We start from the raw sequence: 18,114 nt of genomic DNA, 5'->3' as shown, positions 1-18,114 counted from the left end.
TGCTTTCAAGATATTTGCCCAGAAGGTCACGCAGGTCATCTGGTACCTCATTTCCAATCATTCCAAGGATGGAGACCAAGGCCGTTGGACCTACTGAACGGATTTGCACAAATCAAGGTGGGAAGGTTGGTCATGGGCCAGTGAAGAGGTATGTTTTCAGCTCAGTGGGCGTCAGCGGGTGTGGCAAGGAGTCGGGCTTTGTACAAGCAGGGATGGTCATGGTTGGTCGTGGTGGCACAGACCGACTTTCCAAGCTGATTGGTTGACAGGGGCATGTCCTTCCATTTCCAAAAAGGGGTGGGGCTTAGTGGAAAAAGAACGATTTCATTATCGTATCATATAACATCACTAACCTTGGAGGGGAGGTGGGTCAGGAGTCTAGGTGGCACTGACCAACTTTACATACTGATTGTCTGGAAGGGGAGGAGAGTGTCCTGTAGGCCATGTTGTTGTTGAAACATGGCCTACAGGGTTCAGGGCTGAGCACAATAAGGGATGTTGTTTCTTTTTTTTCTTTTTTTTTTGGACTGACCAAAAGACAGGCCAAAAGAGGCATTTCCTATTGCAAAATCACCAATTACTTGGCACAAATAGTGTAGCTGTATCTCCCAGCTTGGCCAGTGTTTTAATCAGAGAGTCCTCTGTAAAGAATTTTGAAAAGTGATAAATGAGGTTTTATATGCTGTTGCTACTTCTTTCAAGTGGCAAATATCCATTTTTTAAAAAAACACAACTCATTCCAACATCATGAACCAAAAGTCTATGGTGGATTGTCTTTCTACTGTAGCAACTAATTTCTTGAATTCTTAATCCAAAAATAGTACTATTAACATGTCTTCACTGTATTATCCACTTACTGCATGGCTGGATTTGGGTCCAGTTTCCAACTATGCAATACAGGATTTGTTCTGTTTCGTCTCCTTCTCCTACAGTAAACCCATCTTCACACTGATAGGTTACGTTTGATTCTTCAGGAAACAGGTCGTGGTATTCCTGATGAATGATGATTGCATGTGGGATTTTAGGAGGGGCATCACATGCATCCTTGCTCTCTGTAATATATAAAGATGAATCAAATTTTAGGACAAATGAACATGCACAGAAAGACAATACTTAGTTGTCGTAGTTTCTAACATGGCTGATTCACTGAGAACACAGACACCGAAGTGCTGAATGAACATGGCTGTCACAAAAACCAGCAATGCAAAAAGAGTTGAAAATTTCAACTGATCAGTGTTATTCAAACATAAAACATTTAAACATTGTTGTTAATCTGGTTGTTTATATATATATATATATATATATATATATATATATACACTACTCACAAAAAGTTAGGGATATTCGGCTTTTGGGTGAAATTTATGGAAAATGTAAAATGTTCACACTACAGTGATATTACATCATGAAAGTAGGGGATTTAAGTAGAAGCATACACTGGTGATTTCCTCATCTCAAACAATTTCTTGAAACAAAAGCCAACAACAGTGGTGGATATACCACAACAAAAAATGTCAGTGTCAATAACTTGTCATGTGCCCTTGAGCATCAATTACAGCTTGACAACGACGTCTCATGCTGTTCACAAGTCGACTTATTGTCTGCTGAGGCATGGCATCCCACTCTTCTTGAAGGGCGGCCCTCAGGACATTGAGGTTCTGGGGTACAGAGCTCCAAGCCTCTACACGGCGACTCAGCTGATCCCATAGGTTTTCTATGGGATGGGTCTGAGAAAGTGCAGGCCACTCCATTTGAGGTACCCCAGTCTCCAGCAGCCATTCCCTAATGATACGACCTCGATGAGCTGGAGCATCAAACACCTGATGTGAATTTTGCCGTTAAACTCCTTGTTAGTGAACAGCAACTTGTGCAAAAAGTACTGAAACACTGAACAGTTGGACATGTGCATTCAAAAGTTTACAGAAAGTCACATTAAGTTCACCTGTAAAGGTTATAATGCATTTTAGGTTCATCCTGAAATTTCACCCGAAAGCCGAATATCCCTAACTTTTTGTGAGTAGTGTATATATATATATATATATATATATATAATTAAGTAGAATAGCATATCCCACAGACTTACTTTCACAGGTTGGCATTGACGTCCATGTTCCATTTTTACATACAGCTGTGGCGTCCTGGTTTTCAGACTCATATCCGCTGTTACATGTAATCCTAATTTTCTCTGAGTCTGAGTACCAGCCGTGAGGGTTTTCTGTGTATTTTGCATTGGGGATATTTGGTGGGACACATGATGTTTCATCTGAGAAAAAAACAATAAACAAAAAGACAATAAAACCAGTTTGACACCACCATTTCCACAGACATTTGAGGACTTTTCTCTTTGTGTTCCAGAGGAGCACAACAGTAAAAGGAATAATAAAAGAAATTATTTTAAATTAAGTTGATTCCGTGTCGGTCTAGCTTCTCGAGCATAAATTTGAATATTCTTACTGACATACTAACATGTCGTGCCTCTTTTTTTTTCCCACTTTCAAAACGGAAACAAACACTTGTTTGTTAGCAAACTGCAGTAAGTTTTGAGATGAGATTTGGATCACTCTAATTCAGAACATTAAAAAAATAAATAAACTGACCACAGGGATTTAAAGCTTTTCATGAACTTCTACAAAAAAGTGAAAAGGATGGTACTCTTAGTCTGCGAAGAGTATTTGCTGCATTTCATCTTATTCAAACAAAGTAAAAGAATCCTTCATGAAGCACTGACCTATACATTGTGGTGCAGGCTGCCACTCTCCATTCTGACAGCTACTTGTTGCCCACCAGCTCTCCACTGCTGGTTTACGTCCATTATCACAGGCATAAGTGATGCTGGATCCATGAGTGTAGCTCTGTTGTGCAGGGACAACATAACCACCATCCAGTCTGGGCGCCTCACACGACTCCTCCTGACTTTGCACTGACATAAATGACATGCAAGTCAAACTGAGCACATCTTTTTTAAATTCAAATGTTTGTATTCAGTTAAATAACAGAAGTCAGTGTTCTTACCAGGTAATAGTCCTGGAAGCCAAATGAGAAGAACAAAACCAAGGCATCTGCAGCACATCTTGTCAGGCATGAAATCCCCAATCAAACCAAACAGAGTGTAGGAGCTGCTGCAGATCAGGAGCAGTTAATGATTGTCCCGTTAAGAAATGTGCAGGATACACTCCAGTGCCCTATTGACATATGACCGTGGTCAACACACACAGAAAATGCAATATAATACAGACACACACACACACACACACACACAAAGAGAGAGGGGTACAGCAGTTTTTTCTTTAGTTTCATGACTATTTACATTGTAGATTCTCACTGAAGGCATCAGTACTATGAATGAACACATGGAATTATGTAGTTAAAAAAAAAAGGTGAAATAACTGAAAACATGTTTTATATTCTAGTTTCTTCAAAATAGCCACCCTTTGCTCTGATTACTGCTTTGCACACTCTTGGCATTCTCTCGATGAGCTTCAAGAGGTAGTCACCTGAAATGGTTTTCCAACAGTCTTGAAGGAGTTCCCAGAGGTGTTTAGCACTTGTTGGCCCCTTTGCCTTCACTCTGCGGTCCATCTCATCCCAAACCATCTGGATTGGGTTCAGGTCCATTGACTGTGGAGGCCAGGTCATCTGCCGCAGCACTCCATCTCCATTAAGAAACACAAAGAATGTTCATTCTTTGCGTTTCTTTCCTTAGTAGTGGTTTCTTAGCAGCTTTTTGAACATAAAGGCCTTCACGCAGTCTCCTCTGCACAGTTCATGTAGAGATGTGTCTGCCACTAGAACTCTGTGTGGCATTTATCTGGTCTCTGATCTGAGCTGCTGTTAACTTGCGATTTCTGAGGCTGGTGACTCAGATGAACTTGTCCTCAGAAGCAGAGGTGACTCTTGGTCTTCCTAACCTGGGGCGGTCCTCATGTGAGCCAGTTTCGCCGTAGTGCTCGATGGTTGTTGCAAATGCACTTGGGGACACATTCAAAGTTTTTGCAATTTTGTGGCCTGACTGACCTTCAGTTCTTAAAGTAACGATGGACTGTTGTTTCTCTTTAGTTAGCTGATTGGTTCTTGCCATAATATGAATTTTAACAGTTGTCAAAAAGGGCTGTCAGCTGTGTACCAACCTGACTTCTGCACAACACAAAGCAAAGGGTGGCTACTTTGAGGAATCTAAAATATAAAACATATTTAGAGTTATTTAAAATTTTTTCTTTGCTACATAATTCCATATATCTTGCTTAATTTTGCTTATTTGCATATTTTGCTTCATTTTAATTTCGTTATACAACCTGTTGTATAATGACGAATAAACTTCCTTGTATTCCTTCATATATTTGATGTCTTCAGTATGTATCTACAATGTAGAAAGTAGTAAAAATAAAGAAAAAACATTGAATGAGAAGGTGTGTCCAAACTTTTGACTGGTAGTATAGATAGATAGATAGATAGATAGATAGATAGATAGATAGATAGATAGATAGATATAGATTTAAAAAGCAAGCTGATGAATGCTCAGCTCTGCACAGACAGTTCTTTGACACAAAGCTGGCATCTTGGAGGTGTGACTATCTCTGATCGCCCTCTGCTGGATCCTCATGTGCCCTGCACCGTTTTTCCATTGCTTTTTACTTCTACACCTACTGCTACAATAATGAAATAACTTCAAGAACAATTTGTTTGTTCTTCTTCAGTTGGCTGGACGATGGAAACAGAAGTCAGAGCAACTGGCCTGTAATCATTGAAATATTTTACTGGTGTTCTGGGCTACAGGTACAATACAGAATCAAACAGGATAACAGTGACTTATTCCAAAAAAAAAAAAAAAAAAAAAACAGAACACAGTTGGCTTGAACAAGACTTCAAGAGTCATGGTGGAAGGAGGAGGAGGAGGAGGAGGAGGAGGAGGAGGAGGAGGAAGATTTGGGTGCAATACCACTCGGTTGGGCCAGAGGCTGTGGTGGACTGGACCTTGGCTCTGGAAACTGGAACATTTGGGGAGAAGGAGCTGGTGTTGATGATTGAGGGGGGTCACCACAAATTTCCCTGGTGGAAGACACTGAGGTTCACACACCATTAAAAGACAGAGGGGGGGATCCTTTCAAACATCAAAGTTACAAGATTATTCTCATTCTTATTTATTTATTTACAATCTTCAGAGATTGGATTGCATCACATTTAGAGGTTGTGTTCCATGGTTTCATGCATTTAGTGCCTCATTTGGCAAAGTTCTGGAGTGCAATGTTTATCCAATGTTTGTCAGCTTGTCCGGGAAATGCCTGGCTCAATAATGATTAATTTGACCCTACCCAAGAGCCACCCTGGATGACAAGTGCACCATTAGTCATACACCCTCCTCAACTGCAAATCGGTTTGATTGTTCAGAGTCCACAGGAAGTCAGGATTTTGAAATAGCAAAAGGCTGATAAGTCAGAGGACATCAGATTTGATTAAACGTAGTTAAATGTTAAATGACGAAAAATTACACCGTCCTCCAAACAAACAAACAAACAAACAAAAAACAATCATTATGCTTTCCATCTCTGCTTGACTCTCATGTGCTGGGCAGTGTTTTATTTAGGCCTCCTCACACATGACCTGATGTTTCAGCACAGCGCCTCAACAGCTCTCTGGCCTTGCTATCACAAGTGCATCTGAAGGAGAGACAGGGCGGCACGCAGTTAATTCTGTTGTGGCATTTGACTCACACAATTCCTCATAATACTTGTCACCGAAGTCACCTCTAAAAACAGCCTTATCACCACAGAATTGTAAATAGTGTGCTATCTTAGTGTAAATATGACACTATCTTGGCCTTCCGTGCCGACTGTTGCTGGGACGGATGGTTTCTGTGCTCTGTGTGTTTCTCCTTGCCTCACATCTGTAAGGGATGCCCTTTGCTGTACACAGGAGCTGCAAACCAACAGACGCAAGATCTACAACATTTTATTTGCTCGTCCTTATGTATGCTGCTGGGAATACAAACAGCTGGGCAGACCACTGCAAAAACGCCACCTCTTTTCTTGTGTGTGACACATTTCACAGTAAGCTGCTTGTGATAAATGGTGCAACTGCAGGATCTTCAGGAGATGAAACGAGCGAAAGGCACACGAGGTAGATTCCTCTCCATCCTTGTTAGCGACCGTATCATTGAATCTGTTCACGTTTCTGATGAAAACCATTGCTCTCTTTGTGCTCCTGCATGAAAACAGAATAGCTGGAATATTTTCACTGGCAGTAAATGATGCAGGAAATTTTTAAATACTGTATGCAATTATTTTTGAATGATTAAAGCACATCATTTCGCTTAGACAAATGTATAGTGAAGGTTAGAAAATCAGCGCTAGGATTACATCATTTCGACGGCTACAGTATTACAGACTTACACACTTTCATATTCTCTTTGCCTTGCTGTGTTGTTTCTCTACATCCTTTGAAGGCAGTGAAGTGTGACAAGCCAAGCATGTCAGTGGGGGGAGAGAAAGTGTGTGTGTGTGTGATTGTAATATATATTATTAGCAGCTTCTGGGGTCCAGATATCCACAGAGGAGTGGAGAAAACCTCTGGTGCATGGTTCTCTGGAAAGGTCTAGCTTGGGGTTAGAGTAATGTATCCCTTTTTTCTTTACTCTTATTTATAGTATATTTTCAGTGGCCAGTGATGATAATAATGATTATTATCACTACCCAGACTACCCAGGTGGGTATTGCTACTTTAGTAATAATAATAATACATTTTATTTGTTATTTGTTATAGTGCATACTAAACCTGAACTATATACAGTATAAACTATATACAGGCTTCCAGAATATATTTATATGGACACAGGTGTTTTATAAGGGCTTTACCATGAGGTTGCACTATTAAATATTAATTTGTAAACTGGATAAATTTGATCCTGCATACTTGAGTTGTGTCTCTATGCTCTACGAAATTGACTATCGTCGCTGATTAATGACCTAGAAAAATATTAGGTGGTTGTTTTGAAGTGTTTGCCCTACGAATTAATCCTCACACACACACACACACACACACACGCAAATATTCTATTTCCGTGTGTGTGTGGCGTCCTCTCGGTGGTTTCTCTCCCTTCCTAAGGGGTGGCTGTGAAGGGATAAGAGGAGAAATGTAGTAATGCTCTTTCATGTCCTCACCCTCACATGCATCAGTAGCTGTTAATTTTTTAGTGCGAAAATGCAAACTTTTTCAACAGTTACTCAAAACAGGAATAACTCAAAGCGAGGGACGAGAAATGAAGATTGAAAAGCGTTCTGATTTGGCTGTATTTCACACTCTGCTCTGCATGTATCGCTTCCTCGACACCCTTTCACGTCAACACTGTGCCGTTGAAGTCACACAGCTACAGAGGGGTAACAGCATAATGGAGCAACGCTGGAACAGCAACGCGGCAAAGAGACGGAGAACATACTGAAGAGCAGATGCTCACATCAAATAATAATAATAAAAAAAAAAACAGGTCACATATTCTAGTAACATTTCTCACAAACTGCCTTACTTCCTCAGATAAAAGTCCCTTGAGTGCTACAAATAATCCATCAACGCCCACACGTGCACTCACAGGTGAACCTGAGCACCAACATTCACTCAACCGGTGATACACAAATACACGCAAAGTTGTGTTTCAAATTCCCCTGTGATACCAGTATGCAGCGTTTGTCTGACTTTGAAAATATGCAAATGCAGCTATGGGAATGTTCTCAGAGGAAGCAGGCTGCCTGATGAAAATCAAGGGCAGCCAGCTCAGGGAATGTTGTGGTGGCTTGGCTGGGTAAGGCGCATACCGCACAACTGTGAATGTGCGAGGTTTAAATCACAGACCTTGCATGTCATCTCGCCTCTTTCTCTTACCGCCGGCTGTCTCATTGTACTGTCAAACAAACTGCACAGGCCCACCAGAGAGGCCTTGCAGAGACAGGCGAGGTCTGCACACACCAAACGCCATATCACATGACTAATAAGACATAGAGCTTCTATCTTTCTGCGGTTTTGCAAATACAGTATGATGAGCAAGCCTTGCCAGTCATTTCTCATTATTATCTCTACTTCAGATACAGGTTTTCATCGTCTATAGTGGTTATAGCTGCCTTGCTATTGATTTGTGCAGCAGAGTGGCAAGTTTCTTGTAACTTAAATCAGTGGTGGTTGTGTTATGTACGATTATAAATGATGAGGATCAGCATTCTCAGGCTGCCTGGGTTGAAAAATAACAGAACTGTCCTTTAGCTTAAACTTTAATTTAAAGACATACTCCAATATTTTGGGGGCAAGATACCCCTTTTGCAATGTACCCAGACTGGGACAAGATGTTCCATACTATTATCATTTCTGCACGTCCACTGGTTCAGTTCCTGTGGGTAGCATTTTCTGTTAGCTTAGCATAAAGACTTGAAGTCTATGGGAGTCATTAGCCAAGCTACGTCAAAGTGAAAAAATAAACACTACAGCAGCTCCGAAGCTGTCTTATTTACACAAAGTATCGTGTGTATTTCAAAAAGTTTTTCACTTTTTTCACTTTAGGAGTACTCCTTCAAATGCACTGGCATTAGCGGGATTGCTTGACCTTGTGTGATAATTTGAGCTCCTGGAAGACAAAGTTTCTATCGACTACAGACTGAGACCAATATTGTCCAAGGAGATGAGCACTGGACCCACAAGACATGACTAACACAGGGTTGAAGGCTCACATGTTAAATACTTCCCATAGATATCCTGGCAGACAGGAGACTTGGGAAGCCTGGATGTAATTTGTTCTCTCTGTAAGAGACCCAGAGTCTCCAGAGGCTCACCTCTATATTGATTTTGCCTTCCAATATCTACTTTACCAAAAGCAATTTGTTGCAATCTCATCCTGCCTCTGTTGATTGATGAAGAAACTCACTTGCCAATTCCTTCCAGGGTTTCACTCATTTATTCTCCATCTTTCACTTTACATCTTCCTTCGGCCTCAATGATCCGATGATGCCGCAGACAGCATGAGCAAATGAGCAAGCTGATGGAGAATGTAATGCAGTGTGGTGTGCTGGCATGGGGACGAAAAGCCCTGCTCACATAATTATTTCATTTGCCTTGTTTGCCAGCAAATCACCGTAATAAAAGCACGTTAGAGGTCAAATGCTGGCTCACATATGAAACGATCTTTATGGAAAATTTGCTCAGTTCTTTTATCTGAGGTTGTTTTGTTTAGTGCTTTTATTTATTTATTTATTTTTACCACTATAAAACGGAAATGGCCATATATGCATTAACTAGAAAACATGTATCTTCTGCTGCATTCACTCCGCTGCTGTGAGCTGTCACTCCTCATTGTGCAAATAGACTTCTACAGCCTGTGCCACCCAAAACTGCTCGAAAACAGTGACTGTGATTTCAGTGTATGCATTTGATAAAAAAAAAAAAAAAAAAAAAAAGTCCTGGAGTCAGCCTAAATTTGCACTTGTCAAAGACTCTGGGAAAACTGCTTGGTACTGAGCATATTTTCTATCACAGCAAAAACTTTATGTATCTAAAGTTAATCCTGATCTCGCAGCAGATAGCTGTCAACCGAACTTTATTGAAAAGTTGAGATAGTGGGATTTTTCTGCACTTTGAACAGTTCTATCTGCTATTGCTGCCATTAATCTTTGTGCAGTGGAATGGGAGTATCAAGATTCCTTTCTCTCTCGCTCTCTCTGAACTACTGCTGCGGGCTCTTGACTGCCGAGATTCATGAGCTGAATATTTATTCTTGTAAGTGTGTATTGTCTCTCAGCCACACTGCCTCTCTTCTCATCTCAGGCTCTGCTAATTCACACGGAAAGACATAGCAGCACAAACACACACACACACAGGAAGGCAAACAGTCTCTGATGAGTGTGTTGATGCTTCGGGCCATGCATGACATGTGACTGTTCTAATAAGGGCTGTATGTGAGACCACAAGCTGATGTGGCTGCCTGGCAGTGTGAAGCGGCAGATGGAGGGAAAGCTGGCGGGGTCGAAGGCAGTCGGCGCTCTCCCTCAGGGATGGTCATTGTGAATCCTCGTGCCTCTGTTTGGAGCCTTTGTGGGAAGCGGGGGGCATGGGAACAGACCGCCTTCCTGCCTGCTTGCCTAAAGAGCATGGAAGACGATCACAGCCCACAACAAAGGCTTCCTGTCAAACCCTAAGCACAGATCTGACTTGGGCTGAAACGTGTTCTAATCCTCAAAAAGGCCTGGGATGGACACCAGGGAGAATAACTTAACAAGCCTGGATTTATCTGCAGAGCAGGATAACCCTGTGCTCTTGCACTAATAATGCAGCTGTACATGTGTCCATTTGTGCAGGGAAGAATTCATTTGGCCATCAGGTTCAAGTTTGTTATTTATACAGCCTTTATATATTTATATAGGCCCTCATCACCAGCATCGTTATTTTAGAGAACTAGATCAAACTAATCAAAAATCTGTTGTAGAACACAATGATGTGACACAGTATGCGACAAAATACAAAGAGGCAAAACAAAACACAAGACAAAAAGTGGAGCATTGGAGAAGATCAGTGTCCATTTGGAAAAAATGAGACAAAGAAAATGACCTGTTCTTTTCTCATGTGACCTTGGCCTGATAGGACACACACATAGTAGTTATTCAACTTATGGCCACTATAGCAGTTTATCTGCAGCAAAAACAGGTAAAGGAACTACAAAAAGTAAATTCCTGGCACACTATGAATCAGAGGCGTCTACTATACTTGAGACCAAATGTGTTACTTCTCAATTTTTGCCTTTTTATCGGATACAGCAGGCTTCTGTGATGATGATCCTTTTAAGAATCAACTCAAAATAAACTTCACCTGATGAGGCTGCAACATGTAGCCCTTGTCTAGTGTGTATTGTAACCTGCTACATTTTTTTTCCATCTTCAATAATAATACCTGAACTACTTTTGTTCTTTCAATACATGAAACGCTATCCCTTATTCACACCTGCCTCTCCCGTGCTTCATCTCACTGACCTTGTGAACACAACTGGCTGCACTGTGGCTTAGAGAAAGCACTTTTGTACTAAAATGATTTCCCCCCCTTTGGTCTATATTAAGCAGAAATCTAAAGGGTACTGAAGGACAGTACCCTAGCATGTTCACTGTGATCTATATAGGCCAGGGTCTATTTTTATCCTTCTAAAAATAAGGGCATGTGTAGACCAAGTCACCAAGCACCAGGATTTGACTCATTCCATCTACGTATGCTGTCCATGCAACACCCCACAACGCAACGCCTGTCAGTCCAGACTGTCTGGTAGTCTTACTGACATAAATGTTTGTATATAGGCACTGGGGTGGAGCACTGCTGTGTTAATCTTGTAAACTGGAAAAAACAAAACAAAACAAAACAAATATTAACATATAAACATGGATTTTACTTTATGAGTGACAGTAAAACCTTTAAGTATTTGACAATTTATCCTCAGGTCAGGATTGTTATATAAATTTAACCACAGGTGTGGGTGTGCTGCCAGCTGTGTGTAACTTCTGCAGACCCACACATTGCCCCCTTTAGTGGAACAAGGAGGGAGATGTAGGACTTCAACTTAACAAAATAACAGTGGACAGCATGAGGTCTACTATCATAGACATTTATTTTAATTTCAGCAAACCTGTAACCATTTGACAAGTGTACAAAATGAGACAGGAGAGGAGTGAGTTCAACCGACCTAATATTGGTCCAAGCGGGACAGCATGTTTTAGTGTTGTAGGGGAAAGGGGAACAACCTTGCAAATGGGTGGATTAGTTCCAAGCTTACTACAATTGCCAGAAAGGTACTTCTCCCATAGTTCAAATTTATTTTATTTATTTTTTTAAAGCCCTTTATCATTGTTGTATCACATTCTCACAGGCCCACAAGTTAACAAAATGACATTCCCTGACATAAACCCTCATAGCAAGCAAGAAAACACCAGAAAGCCCAAAGGCAAAAAGAGGAAAAATGGAAGAAAGGTTGAGAGGGATCTCACCGAGGGAGACCCCTTCCAGGCTAGCCGGGAGCACAATGCATGTCGAGTATGCAATTATAAGCTCAAATCCCATCCAGTCATTTCTCCCACACAGGGCAAAAAGCCTACCTGAAGCCTGAAGGGACCTGGGATGGCCCACATACAACCTCGAGACTCTCCCCAGGCACAGCACATGAAGCTCCTCTGCACCAAGGGCTTGGACAGACCACAGACTGAGTGTGGACATATACAGACTGTCTCCTTTTCCAAACAGCACACACATTACCTATTAGACGGAAACAACAGCCAGGAGGAATGCCGCATTCAAAGACATGAGCTGCAGATCTAGGCCTGGGATATGACTTTTCCATCAACAAAGAACCAATTCTGCACTGGTTCTCTGCACCAAATTTGGAACCGTTCTTTCCATTTCCACCAAATACAGATTGGTTCCTGAACAGAAAAAATGGTTCTCAGCAGGAACCATAAAATAGTAGTTCTCAGGTGTGAACTGGGTGGGAGTGAATTATTCCACAAAGAAAGATGGAGGGTCTTCAGAACTACCTGATGGTCTCAGGAGGGGAGGAGGCATGCCGTTCTGGCTGGCTCCTCCTTAAACCCTTCAAAAACTAACGGGTGTATCTTAGGAGCCTCCTGCTCGCACTTCTAGTTACTCGCAGAAATGACTGCCAAGTAGTTCCCTTATAGAAGATTCCACCTGCTCCTTGAAAAAAGATACTGCAGGAACACCAGCGTCAGAGTGATGTGACGCTGAAGATGAAGGGCTTCCTCATTTCACACACTACAGTTCTTAAAAACTTTCTATTGCTGTTGTGCTGCAGGCTGGTGGAGGGGGCAGATGTGTGTTCATTGCATTCCTGGCCAGGCCAAGCAAAGCCAAGCTAATGGCAAGCACTGTCATTCAAGGGCCTAATGTGAAGGTTCAAAACCTTTTGGGCATCATTAGTTGGGCTTTTGACAACATATCTGGCCTGTGAGCCACAAGCTGTCACCCAACAGCTCCATAATGTCCACCCTCCAAAGCCTCTGTGGACACTTTGAGGTCACAACTTGGTTCTTGACACCAAAAGCACTAAAGGGATGGCAAAAAAAAAAAAAAAAAAAAAAAAAGGCCCTGGGAAAATACATCCGTCCCAAGTGGACACAGTGGGTCCCAATGTGCCCTCCTTTTTTTTCCTTTTGGCATCCATTCTGCACAATTCACATTTCCAGCTGTTTCTTGTCTAGGTGGGGCCTCCACATTTACAACAGGTCTGTTACAATAATGCAAGAGTGGCTATCAAGTAGGTACTGTGAGCCAGTGACCAGGGAAGGCAAGCCTTCTTATGCAGAGAAAGGGACACGAATGCGGTGTTTTAAGTCTTATTCAGTACTTGCCTCCTCCAAACAGCTGGGAAAACAGGCTTCAATGTCAAGGAGACAGTGTCCATCTCAAGTTGGTTCGGATGTCACCTCTATTGTGAAGTGCTCCACTTCCCCTGAATGGATCTCCTCTCATAAACTGCTCCTTGTCCAGTGAGGGACACATCTATAACCACTGTGACTCTGGAGGGGTCACTCTTTCTTTGGAGGGCCAAAGACTGATTCCAGGAAGAAGCAGTTGTCTAGACCCCTCCTGGTGGGGCCACATCTTGACAGCTGCAAACCAGCACTGAACAAGTATAGCTTCTCTCTACTGCTATATACTGAGTTAATTCAACTAAGACCTTGTTTTTTTATTTACTTATTTATTTTTTAACTGATGTGAAGACACAAGGTGTATGGCTTAAATAATAGCTTTGCACATACTGGAGGTCTCTGATATCACAAGAGCTAGGCCAGTGGCTTTCCTCCACAACCTAGAGCACAGAGCTAACTCAGGTACCATCCTACAGCCTCTTGCTATTTTTATACTGGAGGCACAGGGATGAAATTAGTATTGATCTCACCTGTCTCTCTTTAAAGCCAATTTCCTCAAAACATGGTGTGTTCTTGTATTCCCCTCTTGCCAGGCTGTACATGTGAACCTCCATTCTTAAACAACTCTCCATGTTAAATGAAGCCTAAATAAAACAATGTACAAAATGACATTTGTGAGCATTTTTAAATCTGAAATATTGCACCCATTGTAATGGTCACTTCAGTTTATGTAAACACATGAACCACCTGAAACTGGCAATACTGCAAAGTATAAAATGACAGGCTGTATTGATAGTCTGCAATAGATGGGACTCAGGTATTAGTTTCTCTGAGGCTTTATTGTCTATTGTGTAAAGACTTAAAGCAATATATTCCATCATTTCTGTCCTTCAGCACAATACCAACAAACAACAAAAAAGAGACTCTCTTGGCCATTCCATGGCCAAGAGTTAATGTGCTGATCTGTCAAAAACATTTCAAGGCAAAAATTGAACTAGGAACAGACTGCTGAACTGAGATCTGATCACAAGAGCATTTCAAAGAACCAGAGTAGTTTTCTAAAGTATTAACACATCACCTGACTTCATCCCCCTCCCTGCTCAAAGACCTTTGGCTCTGAGGAGTTTCACCATATTCACATTCGAACCACAAATATTCAAATGTGGTTTGAACCCTTTACATGTATGAATGAATCCCTATGCACTAAGTCCAAAAGAAAAAAAGATGTAAAGTAACAATTAGAAAACTGAAAATTGTGACAAGGCAGTGACAAAATGACTACTAAGCCTTGTGCTTTGGGGCCATTTTGTTTGTACCAAGAGTTACAGTATAATGTCACTCCCCATCTAGTCAGCTCCAAGTGGAATACACATTTATTCTTTTTACAAGGGACACAAATGCAAAAAGTCCTTTTCTTCCCTCCACATTTCAGATATCTTCCAGACTACAATGTTACTCAATAGCTCCAAAGTAAGCTGTTTTTTGTATAAAACATAGTTTTGGTTTATTGTGTAACTGAATAAAAACTTTGGGGAAATAGACATTAAACAAAAACATAAATCTCCTACATCTCTGCAGTTTCCATAACAACATATCCATGGTATAACATCAGAAGTCCTCTGATAAGGGTTGAAAAGAGGAGGGGGAGGGATGTGTCCCCTGGCTATCCCATCCTTCTTGTCCTCAGTTAAAATGGGGATCATGATGGAAGGGGGCTTGCATGACAGGGACATTGCAAGGTTTGAACAAGGAGAGTCAGAAGGTGGAAGAATTCATCTGTGGTATCGCTGGATATAGGATGCCATGGTCTGGGTTCAGAACCTGAGATGAGATTTGTGTTTGACCATGTATCTGATAAAGAGAAGATAGAGAAGGAAAAAAAAAAAAAAAAACAAAGAATGACATTAGCACACAAATTTACTTAATTTTATAGTTGAAAAAGTAATGCAAAATATGATGTCATCAGTTACACACACACACACACACACACACACACACACACACACACACACACACACACACACACACACACACACACACACACACACACACACACACACACACACACACACACACACACACACACACACACACACACACACACACACACACCTGTCAAGAGTTTCCCAAAAGCGCAGGAAGACAGGCCGGTCCAGATGGCGTCTGTGATGGCTCAGCTCAAGAACAGTCACATCCCACTTCTGCACGTTGGGATCTGTCTTTGCCTCATCATACTTAAGATGAAAGGCTCGAACTGCAGGAAAAAAGATGCATACGCACATCTGTAATCCTAATGCTATGCCACTCGCTGCTGTGCTTTCAACTATGATTCACAAGCACAGATTCTGTACCGTCTCACTGTGTAGAATCAAGGCAGCTAAGCTGGCAGACATTTCAAACACACTGTCAATACCCATGTTAGACAGGGCTGTGGATTTTAGCCAAAAAGCCCAAGATTCCCAATGGTAAAAAGGTAATTTTCTTCCAAAGCTGAAATGAATAGTCAAATACAATAAACAGATGATTGTTTCTGAATGTTCATGTAAAAATTTGCAGTTAAGGAATGAGGATTCCTAGTTAAAATGACCTTGTTATTCAGAGCCTCAACTTTGACTGCCTTTTAATTGACACTAATGTGCCTATAGTGCACGTTCACTGCTGCTTTGATTTACAACACTGCGTTTGACCCTGTGTCCACAGCCTTGGTAAAGCTGTGATATCTTATCTTTACTTGAAATGTGACCATGTCCCTGGTTTCGACAACCTGTTTGTGTACCTTGCTTGTCTGGAAAATGCAATGCACTGGGTGCAGAAAGCAAGCAGGGGGTAGCAGTTGTAGGGGTGGGCATGATGTGGGGAGAGCATCTATCACTTTGATTTGCCTAATACTACTCTCTGCTATCTCAAATATCAAGCTATCAGTGAGTATTTCTGATCCCTTTAATCACAAATGCAGACTTACTTTTGGCAAAAATGTCAACTGGGGATCCATCAGGGAGCAGCCAAGGCCAACCCTTGAACTGCCATGCAGGACCCTGGACAAAAACGGCCACGACGCGATCCCTGTGAGGAACATCAAAAAGGTAGAGTGAGCATGATTAAGAGGCATTTGAGCTGTAAAATGCTGCACTACAATAACTCCGATATATTAAACATAGGTTGTACTAAATGTGTCATTACTTCAGCTAATTAATTTATTACTCTGAACATGTCTATGCCAACATACTGTTGTTCACATAACAGCGGTATTAACATGAACTGCATATCTTGAGTAAGTTGGAGTACTTTCAATTAATATGCAAATCAGGCAGCAAGGAACTCCATAATCTTATCAGATAACTTACTCTGTAGAGCTGTTAGTCATGTGGGATCATGCTTGTGCAAAACAGTTCCTGCATGTTAAAAGCCCATCCAGCTTCATTCTGTTGTTGATTACAGCTGATCTGTATCAACTAGGCTGATTATCTGCCACAGGATGAAGTAAGGCTCCGTTATGTGACTGCTATCATCAGCGATTATAGGTATTTCAACCTTAGATGCAGCATGTTTTTATCAGACATGTTTTCATGAAATCTACTGCAAAACTCATAAGCCATGCCAACTCCTGATGAAACACACAATTGGAGCAGCTCTTACGTAGGTAGTCAAGAAATAAAATACACAGCTGACCAGTCCTGTGGGGCAAGTTTGAGAGGCTGGTCGATGACACGGTAGGGCACAGTGACGCTGAGTGTTGTCCCGCCAGGCTGGATCTGGTCTTTACGCCTCTGGAGCAACACCTCATTGTCCCGCTGGATACCTTGCTTCTTCTTCTCCTCTGATGTGACAAACCTGGTAGGGAAAAATGACAACCAGAGAGTGAGCGGGAGGGTTTTAAGCATAGTACATGTTTTTTTTTCCCTTTTTAGAAAGCCTGTTGGTGTGTGTGTGCAGTCAGAGTAGCTGCAGATATCAGGGCTTGTCTTCTTTTTTTCAGGAAAAGCCATTTGCTGTCAATCATTTCTGTAGATTGAGGAACAACTTCCATATACTTTACATTTGCAGAAGTGTTTGTCAAAGTGTCTGTTTTATCTCATGTCACTGTGCTCGAGTTGTGTTTTTATATGAAAGTGCATTACTTTGCGCTGTGCCAACTGTCAATCACCCGAGAAACACAGGGAGAAATGAAGCCTCCACCAGGAAATACTCGTTCAGATCTGTCGTCTTGAAAGTTTATTGTCATATTCATGTCATTTTATGTGGGTGGCATCCATAATTTGCAGCTGTTTGACACGGCAAAGGTAATTGAAAAAAAAAAAAAAAAGACTGCAAAATGACTGCGGTATTGTAAACAAGGCAGCAAAATTACACCACAATTCTCTCTTTAAGCAGGTACAGAACAAATGATTTATGAGGAAGAACCAGGCTCTTCTCTCTATGCAAATCAACCCTCCTAGTTCCACTTAATCACTGTAGTCCTGAACAATACGGACATTCAAACCACCATTTTCTCTCATAACAAAATAACATGATGCATAGTGGGCATCAGCTTTTACAGAAATACTGAAAAGTTGCAAATAAATGTGTGCCCTTTGTTTGAGATTATTAACTTTCATAGCGCATTTGAAGCACTGCTGTTCAGTGTTGACAGTGAGTGTCACCTCTGAGTTTTCCAAACCTGTTTGCTTAACTGGGTGAAAGATTAATGTACAACATAGCATATCAATAAATCAATCAATCAAAT

The 18,114-nt window shown here is 41.4% G+C and overlaps 1 protein-coding gene across 1 annotated transcript in view; it reads right to left on the bottom strand.

Annotated features, from left to right (window-relative positions):
* Positions 1 to 14,211: 14,211 nt before the first annotated feature.
* Positions 14,212 to 18,114, bottom strand: part of cdc73 (cell division cycle 73, Paf1/RNA polymerase II complex component, homolog (S. cerevisiae)) — a 31,993-nt gene continuing 28,090 nt past the window's right edge. Inside the window, exons 14-17 of the mRNA XM_030074388.1 lie at positions 17,061 to 17,222; positions 16,354 to 16,454; positions 15,504 to 15,645; positions 14,212 to 15,242 (exon numbers count right to left, since the gene is read on the bottom strand). Of these exons, the coding sequence (XP_029930248.1) occupies positions 15,206 to 15,242; positions 15,504 to 15,645; positions 16,354 to 16,454; positions 17,061 to 17,222 (442 nt within the window). The 3' untranslated portion in view covers positions 14,212 to 15,205. The remainder of the gene's footprint in view (positions 15,243 to 15,503; positions 15,646 to 16,353; positions 16,455 to 17,060; positions 17,223 to 18,114) is intronic.

This window comes from Myripristis murdjan, chromosome 17, assembly GCF_902150065.1.
Source record: "Myripristis murdjan chromosome 17, fMyrMur1.1, whole genome shotgun sequence".
Classification (NCBI taxonomy): domain Eukaryota; kingdom Metazoa; phylum Chordata; class Actinopteri; order Holocentriformes; family Holocentridae; genus Myripristis; species Myripristis murdjan.
This window is presented reverse-complemented; position numbering and strand designations above follow the sequence as displayed.